We start from the raw sequence: 11,193 nt of genomic DNA on the forward strand, positions 1-11,193 counted from the left end.
GTGTCGGGAGTGTGTGTTTTCTCGGCACACAGGTCAGAAATTGTTACTCATCGTATCCTCCTTGACGCAGTGGCTGTATGTTTGCAGACAGGAGTTATGCAACTTATCTTTCAGGAAGTTATTTTGGGGCCTTTAATGTGAAGATGTTTTCCATGTCTGAGGCCTCCCTGACCTCCCTGTCTACACACTGTATCCTACTGTTTTCTCACACACACACACACACACACACACACAGACTACAGATTCTTACTCTCTCATAGTCTTGTCCTCCCTGAGCTTCAGATGGCTTACCAGGTCCTTAATCTGCCCTCTGAGTGACATCACCCTCTACAAGCACCCTCTATACAGTCCTCACAGGACATCAGGGGGAGAGGGAGGGAGGGAAAGGGAGAGGTGGTGGCCACCGGTGGTTTAGGGAAGGTGAATTAGCCCTGCAGTGAAGCACAGGAGACTTACCAGGAAGACACACAGTCACAGTCATGGCAGCGAGCATGGCCGAGGTGGACGCACACATGGAGGAGCTGCTGGACCAGGGTCTGGGGATGGAGGAGACGGCCCACGGCCTGCTGAGGGGACCCTCACTGAAGGAGAGCTACCACAGCGACTCACTGCTGGCCCCCGACACCGACTTCATGACAGGTAGAGACTGGAGCCAGTTTAGATGCTAAAGGGTCAGTTCGTCCAAAAACATTTTCTCATTTACCTCTAGTAACTGTTAGATACTACAAGGGTCAAGGGGCAAAACAGAACTGACTCTTTAACATGTTCTGTATGAGTTAAGTGTGTATTTACTCTTAATTATACACTATACATACATACATTATATACACACACCTCACTTGTTTGTTTTGATTCTGAAAACATGAAAAAGAACAGGTTGAAGTCTAAGTTAAATATATGTTTAAAAAAACATGAATCTAATATACAAATAAATAAAAACATAAATCTAAACATCCTGCAATCAAAGAAACCTGAATATTGGATGAAGCTGGGTTCAAATTTCATTGGCTTATTTGAGCCAATGTTTTTTTTTTCTGCTGAAATGTTTTATGGAGTGATCTTTCTTTATTACTCCATAAATTAGAAAATACTGTCAACAGCCTTAAAAAAAATTTCACCATGTTTTTAGGACTAAAAGGTTATATAGATCAGACCATGAATGACATTCCCTCAGAATATAGATGGGAATAAAACTGGGAGATTTGGTGTATGTTAGTGCTACTGAAGTGGAGATTATGAGGAAATACTTATTTTGAGAAACAGCCTTTAAAGATATCAATTTGGGAGTAATCTACAGACGCAAAGGGACGTTGTATAGTAAGATAAACACTTGAATGGGCATTCTGGACATTTTCTTTCCACCAGTCTACAGTGATGGTCTGGGTTTTATTTTATATGCTTCTAATGACTTTTGAGACACAACTGGTGTTTCTCATAGGACTTAATCAGTTTTTATTAACATGTTGCCCTCTGGGAAAGGTAATACAGACATGTCACTCACATCATTCAAATACCAAAACCCTGTTACAGAAACAAGAACCCTCGCCAGGCACTTTTAGACAGAGCAGGAGAAGTTATATTAACAGCCTGTATTTATTCGACCATAAAAAAATGCTGACTGGTTTTGACCTCACAGGCTCCCCAACAGGGCAGAAATAGTAAAAATAGATTGACTACACTTTGTACTCTATATATCCCTTCAAATTCTGTTGAGCCTTTTTTTTGTCCTCTTGTCCTTTTTGATTCACTTGACCTGCACACTGTTTTATCTGAACGAGTAAATTGAATTTAATAGTGCGGGATACCTGTCCAACACATCACGAGCCACACACACAGTCTACTTTGCGGGTGTTGTGGAATGTGCCTCGGCTGAGGAGATTTAGGGAAATGCCCCGTCCCTTCTGGGGATATTAGTATCAGTCCACTAATATGTGAAGGATTGCATGTGCTCACGTGATCTGTATGTGTCAGCATGATCAGACAGATGCTGTTCCTTCATTCAAGAAACACCATCTGCGAGCAGAGATTAAATACTGCTTCTCTATGCCTTAATGTATTTTCGTTTAGCCAAGATGCATAATAGGCACATGAGTTTTGAGACTGTTAGCGTTGTCTGTGTGTACATGTGTGAATATGTGTGTGTGAGTCAGAGGCCCAGAAACAGACTTAATGCACATGTTTGTATGTGTATTTACATTTGTATGAAAGGCATCCAGGGAGCCTGTCTGTTCTTTGTATAGCTGAGTTAGTGCAGAGATTGAGCTTTGGGCTGCTAATTCCCTTTTACAGCACTGGGATTATGTGCTATTCTAATCCCAATCCCATATGGGGTGTGTGGAGGTGGCACGAGGATGATGTCATGGCCTGGACAAGAGGAGAAACAGAAAATCACAGGCCTACACAGTGTCACAGCTCTTCATGAGAGATAGATTACTGCTGGCTGCATGCTTCAATGATTATACTGAAAGTGTTCGCCCACAGCGGATAATCTCCATCAGGAGGAAAAACTCATGTCTCATATCTCAAAAGAGTTTCATTTTAGCAACAACTGAAATATCTATTTCCACACTGGATAACAATACATGTTAGAACTACTATGCAGCAGGTTACAACTAACAACAACAACAACAACAACAACTTTGTGTTTGTCTGTGTGTGTGTGTGTGTGTGTGTGTGTGTGTGTGTGTGTGTGTGTGTGTGTGTGTGTGTGTCACCATGGCCAAATGTGTTCCTGGAGACATTTCTGTACGCCTGTCCGTCTGTGCACAGATTTTGTCAAGGCGGTAGCGTCACAAATGTACCTGATGAAGTCACAAAACTTCACAGGTAGGTAGTTAAACCCACAATGAAAGCCAAGTGTGGAGATGGGAGTGGTTCAAGCAAGGGCGCCGCAAGTAGATCCAGACCCACATTCGCTTTTAGTGGCGGATCACTGTATCCCAGTTTGATCCACTCCTTGATCCAGTGCAATCTCGATAACGTTAAACCTTTACCTGGATGTTGCTGTTCTATGTGAGGGTTGTTCAGCATGTTGAATAAATCTGGCACAGTTTCGCCAAACTCACTTCATGTCATCTGTTCCATTACTTCATTAGTTTCACACCTCCTGCGATCCCATTACAAGATGTTCTCTAGTCTGAATTTACTTCAAATTGAACAACATCATACTACAATGACATAAAAGTAGATTTAATAGTGGATGTTTTCATACAACTGTCAGTGTTTAGGTCTGATTCTTTTGTTCATCCAGTGGTTTAAGCAAACTATTTTAACCATATATTCAGTGCTTTTAAACAAGTTTCCACACTCTTTCTCACAACACGTGGTCCTCAGGTGTTATGCAGCTGACTCTTCATAGAAATCCAGTTTTTAATTAGCTCATAATTACTTGAGCTACTCCACAATCTTTATATGGATCCTCGAGCAACTGCAGAAGTACCTCCTGGGGTACACTGGCTTGGAATCATTCAAGTTTAGTCCAATTAAAAAAATTCACACACAGTGCAGCTGACTCCTTTTTGCTCATGATTAATTCTATGTGAAAACTGCTGGGAACTACATTTCATACATTTCATAGCTGATTCCCATGTTAGTTTACAGCCTCAGTGTTCACTCTGCAACAACAGTAAAGAATGCATTGGTTTTTATTTTGCCTCTTTTCTCATCTTCCCGATTACTCAACATGACCTGTGCCGTGACCTCTGTAGCTCTGTGGATGTTTACTGCAGCAGCACAACGGCCACATTTCAGGTTTATTATTGCTGCTTCCTCTCCGCGTCTCCATCTCCCGTAGTGACATGGGGCTTATGTGCGGGGGCGGGGTCAAAGAGGCTCAGTCTGAGGGATTATCATTGTGCTCTGCACACCCACACACACACACATGCAAGTACACATACACACAATTGTACAGACAATTTAGGCTGAATTGGACGACTACTGAGTTTTTAAGCATTATCAACCCCACCCCCACCTTTACACAAGCACACATCCTGAGCTATAAGCGCTGTCATACACATCGCTGCATCCCAGTAGGTGTCAGGCGACCACCAAGGAATCGTGGGAGGATCAAAACATCAGTAACCTCATCTCCTGCTGCAGATACTTTAATACTGCTTGGATGCTGTAAACAGAGGCAGACAAAACAGCAGAAAGGCAGCTCTCTGAGTGTGTGTGCTATAAGTGGAGCAGAGGAGATGAGATCTTAGTGGACGCCAGCCAGTGGATCAAAAATCAGATGGAGGGAGAGCCGGCCTATCTGACCGGAGGAAAGAGGAGCGAGAGACTGTGCTCGCGAGAGGAGAGGAAGAGGAGGAAGACGTCTGTTGTAGTGGAGGAGGGCTCAACCAGCCAGCAGAGGCACCCTGACTACTCATCAGTGTCCAGTGTCTCCAACGGTATCCACCTCTGAACTGTTGTTACTGATGACTGCTGGCAGCAAAAGGACAAATATCAAGCAGAGATTGATTGAAAGAGAAATGACGGAGTGTTGGTGATAGTTGAAAGTGTTTTGATGTGTGTTCATGTCCCTTTGTTTACATGCTGCTGTGTGATGACAGCGTGGTTGATCTGTAGTGTCCAGCTGTGCTGTGACCTCATTAGTTTGATCTCTGCTATACAGGCATGAACAGAGGATGTTAAAGAGCACAGTCCTTCCTCAGTCCTTCATCTTTATATCTTGTCGCCAGAAGAGAGGAGCCTTAAAAGAGCTTTTATGGTAGAACTTCATCACGTGAATAATCCTTTGGCTCTAGTTTTTAGCTGAAATTTTGCTTGGATGTGGAAGTGTTTAAGGTTTTATTTCCTCACCAGTTCTCCTCTTACGTTACAGTTTTTTTAGTAAGTGGATGGTTGAGTGGCACTTTCTTACTTGGTTACTGCACGATTGTTTTATTTCATATACAAGATTTTCTCCTGCCAAACAGCCGTATGGTTTCAGCATGAATCAACTGCATATTCATTTCTCTCCCTCTGTGAGCGTGTGTGTGTGTGTAGTTATGTATGTCACTGTCACCCTCAGTTGGTTGACAAGATCTTCCAAACTGTTTCTCTGTGAGTTTTTGTGAGAATGCTCTTTGAAATCTGAGTATTTAAGCATATTTAGACATGGGAAGCTAGCAAATGTCCAAAGGATGCCTCATATTCCATCACTATCCTTAAGCATGTCATCAGTTATGTAATATCATTGAAAAGCAAAACAAATTTATGATCCGCAGATGACCGCAGCTCTGCCAGTGGCCTGGACGTGGTGGACCGTCTCACCTATCTGGAGCAGAGGATGCAGATGCAGGAAGATGAAATCCAGCTGTTGAAGATGGCACTGGCTGACGTCCTAAAGAGGCTCAACATCTCCGAGGAGCACCAAGCTGCTGCCGCTGCCGCTGCTGGGAGGAGGTCATCAGGCACCAAAGGTGAGGAAAGATCTGTGAGTGTGTTATTGCCATGTTTCAACTTTAGGAATCAAGGTATGCCGGAAGGTACAGCAGCCGGCGCCATGTAGGCCTCCACTGTGCACAGGTGGACACATTGATTTATGTAAAGGGATATTAAGGAATTAGATAACCAGAGATGTTCATTATAGCTCAGCTAGAGGAGTCTGACTGAGAGTAATATTGCTGGGCAGCGTTTTTGTGGCCATTATCATGTATGCGGTGTATTATGCATCGATGAATGATGAATTTATTTATTAATTTATTTATGACACATAGTGGAGAAATAAGTGATTTAGTATTGTTATTGTAGGTTCAGCATAATTCTTAGTCAGAATGTCTACATGAAGGCTGCATGCTAAAATATTCTATTATCAATTAATCTGGTAATTATTTAACATGATTAATCAATCAAACACTTGGTCTATAACATGTGCAAAGGTCTATAAGATGTCAAAGAAAAAGTGAAAAATGGCTATTACAGTTTATATAAGCCCAATGTGATGTCATTAAAGTGCTTGTTTTGTCAAACCAACACAAAAGAAACTCAAAGATATTCAGTTAACAATCATATAAGACAAAGAAAAGTGGAAAATCGTCACATGTGAGAAGCTGAAAGTGAAGAATATTTGGCATTTTTGCTTGAAAAGCACCAGAAGCAATGTTTCGGATTGATTAATCAACAAATGGTCTTAATACCCGAAAACCTTTCAAACCACCAAGAAAATGAATTTAGGAAACATTTTTCTACATTTTGTGTGTATATAAATAAAGAGTCAAATTCTACTTTGAACAAACAGCAGTCACCACAAACAGATAGTCTGAATTCACCTTTTTCCTCCGCATACACCAACACGTGTACATGATACTCTCCCCCTGGTGTGTGTCCCCACAGCCAGGCCCGTGTCTTTGGCTCTGCCCTCCAGACCGCCCATGGTGCCCCCCAGCATTGCCCCCCTGAAGAAGAGCACCACGCTGCCCTCCAGCTCCACAGCCAGGAACTACAGCCCAACACCATCCCGCAGGTAAAAAACTGAGCTGCTCAGTCTGCAGGCAAGAGGCTGGGACCTGATCTCATGAGCCGGCCTAAGATTTACATGCAATATAAAAGAAAAATACATTAATGATGAGAGAATTCATCAAATGATACTCAATTAGTTTTTGTACAGTAAAAGAAACAGGTTCAAATTGTTCCCATCCCAGTGGCGTTCCTCTCACCATGAAGTACAGCCAGGGCAGAGAGAAAGCTGCCACTCACAGTAATAATGGGGAACTGTCCTAATGAAGCAGCTTAGCACACTGAAGCTTCAGTCTCGCATCTCAAGCTTCAGCTCTCATTATCTAATGTGCAAAAGCAATCAACAGACACCCTCCATTACCCACGAACTACTGCACACGGGTGCTCCATAATTATTCCAACACTCGCCTTTATTTCAAAGCAATAAAGCAGCAAACAGTTCTCGGCAGATGTCTTCCTCTCAATTACCTTTCAAATGATACCACCATTAGATGGCATTAGTTTGAGAGTTTTCTCTATGGCACCTTAATGTGCTGCTGCTGTATCTGGGGTTTGCTGGTATAATTGCATGGAGAGAAGTAAATCTCCATTCACTTAAGGCTGTCTGTTCAACGTAAGGTTGAAGTGAGAAGCATCATCATCATCATTAGCAGCAGTGGTTCATTTCCCTCCACTCTCACCTCACCTTTTCTCTCCACTAATTCATCTCATCCTCTGTCTTCTTCCTCAGTGGCTCATATTGATGTCCGCCTCTTTCTTCACACAGATTTAAAGTCAAACACACTCAGCAGCCCACCGATCACTTCAATGGGTGCGCGTTTGCAGCCAAGCACTGTTCAAAACCACAGCGCTTTATTTCGAAGTCTCACAGAAATGCTTCCAGAAATATGTCAGACTGACTTCTGAGCAAATGTGTTAAGATATTCAGCTCCTGCCACCTGACATGTTGCACCTGTAAAAATGAAAAAAACATCTCTGATTTTCCAGCAATGCTTCACTCTATATGTGTGACACACAAGTGTAAAATACAGAATATGTACTGTGTGAAGCTGAGGGGAAAACTATGTATCTGTATAGAAGCAGCCATATGGGAGCAAATTAAAGACACAATAATTTGAATTTTATGAGCAAACTGAAGTGTGCATCCAGTAATTTAATGTTAATGTTGAATTGTACTAAATGAAAAAAATAAAATACTATGCAGTTTATAGCAATTACATATGTTGCTTTACAAACAAAGAATGTGCCAAAAACCAGGTCTCCAGTCACTCAAATGAACTTCTCTGTCTTGGATCATGTGACAAAACGTACTCTGATCAATCCCATCAATTCTGGCCTTCCAACGTTGGTATTGAATTGAATTATTAGCGACACCTTTCCCCCCTGACATGCACTTTTACATCTGAAAAACAGATTCTTTTGATTATAATTCAAAATCCCTCACCATAATCTCTCCAGCCAATCATAATGTCATAATCTGTGACGCCTGTGTGCTGCTGTGGCCCCAGTTTGTGATTTCCACTGTTAAGCTCGATTTCTAAACAAAGGCCCAAAAATGACAGAGCCATGACAGTACAGTACTTTTTCTTTCTTCCAGTGGCGTGAGGAGCCCACTAGGTAGTGTGAAGGAGGCTAAGACTCGACCCACTTCTGCAGCCTCCACCTGTAGGAAACCTCAGGAAGGGTAAGAAGTTGTTCTGCATCTCTAAATCTCCATACACAACACAGTCTCCTTCCTTTTTCTCTGTCGTTACTGTAAAGGTCAGTTTTCTTTTCCACGTACACTTCTCGCAAGCCAGAGAATATAGAACTTTCCATTGATTTTGGGGTGGCCCAGTTATTCCTGGCTGATGGTGTTCGAGTCAAACCTCTCAAATCAAATCAAGGTTATTTCCAAACCCGACATCCTGTTTCAAGTGAAAACACCTCAAACCACAGAGGAACATTTACATTCTCTGAGTGCAGGACACGTTTAGCTGCTTAGTCAACATGAAACTGAGCCCTGAGACGATCTGATGTTAATTTGTGAGATTTACTTACGCTCTCTCTCTCTTTCTGTGTCACCGTATCTCTTTACTCTCTTTCTGTCTCCTTCTTGTGTCCTCCTCTGCGCCCGTATCACGTTCTCTCTCCGTCTCATTATAGCAGCAGCAGGTCCAAGGAGGCTGCAGTGAGTGCGGGTAAGTGAGCGCTCTTCCTGCTTCCCTGCAAGTTTGCTTTTTCCAGGCTGTTTCTGGCAGCATTCAGCCTCATAACAAGAATGTTAAACAGCTGCTGACTAAGCCTCTATGAAAGATAAGTGATTTAGCAAAGGACTGAAATATTGTTTGCTACATATAAATGAACGAGACCTCTTTGTTTGTGTCTTATTTTTGTGCAGGGACACGCCGTGTGACACACTGCAAAGGTAGGATTCATCCCTAACAGTGGACTATAACATCACAGGAAATGTCAGCTTACATCTGTACTATCTTGCTGCTATTTTATGTCCATCTTTTATTTTTTCCACATCTCACCATGACTTATGTGCCTTCCCTTACCCCTTGCAACCCTGTTTTTTGTCTTTACCTCATCTCCTCTCTATATCTGACCTCTGACCTGCTCGTTCTACCCCTCCCTGCTGACCTGCCTCCCCTCTGTCTAATCACTCACGCCCCCTCACCTCATTTCACCACTTCACTTAGTGACTATGCAGATCTATCTGAGCCCCCTCGCAAGAAAGACTGGGTCTTCTGACGACGCCAAATCTGCAGCTGCGGTGCCTGCCAGCAGCGGGCCCACGGCCGCGCCTAACAAGCCTCAGGCGAAGGGGGGCGGCATGCGAGAGACGAGGAAAACGATCCCGTCCTTCACCTTAAACCTGCAGAAAACCACAATCAGCCAGAACACGGCGCAGGACACAGCCAGCTACAAGAGCCCCCTCAAATCACCCAGCCAGTACTTTCAGATTTGTTACTGAGGCAAGCGGATATTTACAACAAATTTGTCCCTTCCATTGACTTCACTAAACCCAAACTAAGTGTTAAAAGCCTCAATCAATCACTTAAACAGAAATTCCAAATAAAGGCATGATTTTCCTCTGTAGGTCGTTCTGACTTTGTTATGTTTTCTATGTACAACATGAGCACAAGTTTGACAACACTGTGTTTTATGGCATGATTATTTATTTCAAGGCTAGTATAAAAAGCTTTAATGCATTTTCACATACCACAATGTAGTAATAGATCCATTTCTCACACTCTAGTACCTACATATTGTTTCATTGAATGCCTGTGTTCACTGTAAACGTTCTCTCCGTCACTTTACGTGTGAAGTTTGGAGTTTATAAGGCATGGGTGTGTTTTGTAAGTGAGGATGTGTGTCTGTGGCTGTTTTTGAGCAGTGACTGTGTGATGGAAGACGTGTTTGATGTCAGTGAGTGTGCGTCACTGAGTCTGTCTCCTGCCCGTGTGCTGTGATGTTTCTAGTTATGTAGTTTTTTTTTTGTTCCACTTTAAGCGTAGCTGATATACAGCATGTACCGGAGTCGCAAAGGCTCGTTCTAGTTGGGGACGAACAATAAAAACCTTTGGTCACTAAAGGGTTGGCTTTTTCTTCTATTATCTGGCACTAGGAATGTGAGCGTGTGTGTGTGTTTGTGCAAGGTGAAAATCATATGAAAATCATCACTTGTGATGAAGTGAGTCAGCTCCAAGAGTCCTCAGCGCCCTCCTGTGGAGAGAAAAGCCACAGACCCACACAGGGACCCTCAGAGAGCAGTAGCATGGTGTGGGTATTAAAGGTGAACCAAATCCAGATCAATTAAGTAAAATAAAAGTTATTTTATAACAGGGATGAGCGAGTTAATGAGCCACAGTGAGGCCGGTGTGCCCTGAGTGTGGACCCTCACCACTGTGCTGTTTGGACAGCAGGAGGACCTCTGCTGGTGAGAAGACAAAACTGCTACAGGTTTGATATTAATGCTTCAGATCCAGAATAATCCTGCATTATCACTAATTGGCGCTATGGGATATTTAACAGCTGTTCTGAAAATTGAAAACATAATTTAAAGAACATGAATTTAAATACATTTTATCATGTTAAATCTCTTGTTGGCAGTGTATCCGTCTTATTCCAGATTTGCAAACCAAATTTATGAGCAAGAAGAACACGAGGAACTGAAACCAAGTGTTTTGACAGGGAGCGGCATGCAGGAAAATAAGAGAAAGTCTTCAGGTTGTTTTAAATGTGATGTGGAGTAAATTATTTCCTCAACAACCACCAGCTTCATAGAGGCTAAGAGCAACAAAAGTGTCCAATGGGACCCTTAGACTTGACTGACTGGAGCCTAAACTCAGGCCCTCAGACAGCAGCTGGCTGCTGCAGACAGAGACAGATGTTGGCTAGTCGACCATGCCTGCTGACAGGTGTGTGTGTGTGTGTGTGTGTACGCCACATACACTGTCTGTGCTTCTATATACAGCATTACATCCCTTCTATTTCCACATGAATTACTGTGTAATTCTGTGCAGCATTATATAGTAAAGCTTAAGTCACCACCAAGAGGAAAATCACAGGAGAAAAAATACCATGTGAGGACATAGAAGATGAAACTACTGTGAGAGCTTTAAGTTCAGTCGATTCCCATATTTTGGAATATTATGGAAATTGCCTTTGAGCAAAGGGTTCAATTTATAACAGATATCAGATGGAGGGAAATAACACACACACACAGACACACAGACACAATACAATAATATAATACTATTT

General features: G+C 42.5%; 1 protein-coding gene across 1 annotated transcript; it reads left to right on the forward strand.

The window, feature by feature from the left end:
* Positions 1-479: 479 nt before the first annotated feature.
* LOC139217466 (echinoderm microtubule-associated protein-like 1) lies at positions 480-9,403 on the forward strand. Its single transcript, XM_070848769.1, has 7 exons — positions 480-639; positions 5,214-5,408; positions 6,322-6,451; positions 8,042-8,128; positions 8,596-8,624; positions 8,825-8,851; positions 9,129-9,403. Exons 1-7 carry the CDS (start codon positions 480-482, stop codon positions 9,401-9,403), a joined length of 903 nt encoding a protein of 300 aa, XP_070704870.1.
* Positions 9,404-11,193: the final 1,790 nt, after the last annotated feature.

The sequence above is a fragment of the Pempheris klunzingeri genome, chromosome 18, assembly GCF_042242105.1.
Source record: "Pempheris klunzingeri isolate RE-2024b chromosome 18, fPemKlu1.hap1, whole genome shotgun sequence".
Lineage (NCBI taxonomy): Eukaryota > Metazoa > Chordata > Actinopteri > Acropomatiformes > Pempheridae > Pempheris > Pempheris klunzingeri.

What these genes read in the sequence shown, in the direction of transcription:
- LOC139217466 (XM_070848769.1), top strand. Translation starts at nt 480, where the DNA reads ATGGCAGCGAGCATGGCCGAGGTGGACGCACACATGGAGGAGCTGCTG. An exon ending in CGACACCGACTTCATGACAG is followed by an intron (nt 640 to 5,213) that starts GTAGAGACTGGA and finishes TATGATCCGCAG; the next exon opens with ATGACCGCAGCTCTGCCAGT. An exon ending in GGAGGCTGCAGTGAGTGCGG is followed by an intron (nt 8,625 to 8,824) that starts GTAAGTGAGCGC and finishes ATTTTTGTGCAG; the next exon opens with GGACACGCCGTGTGACACAC.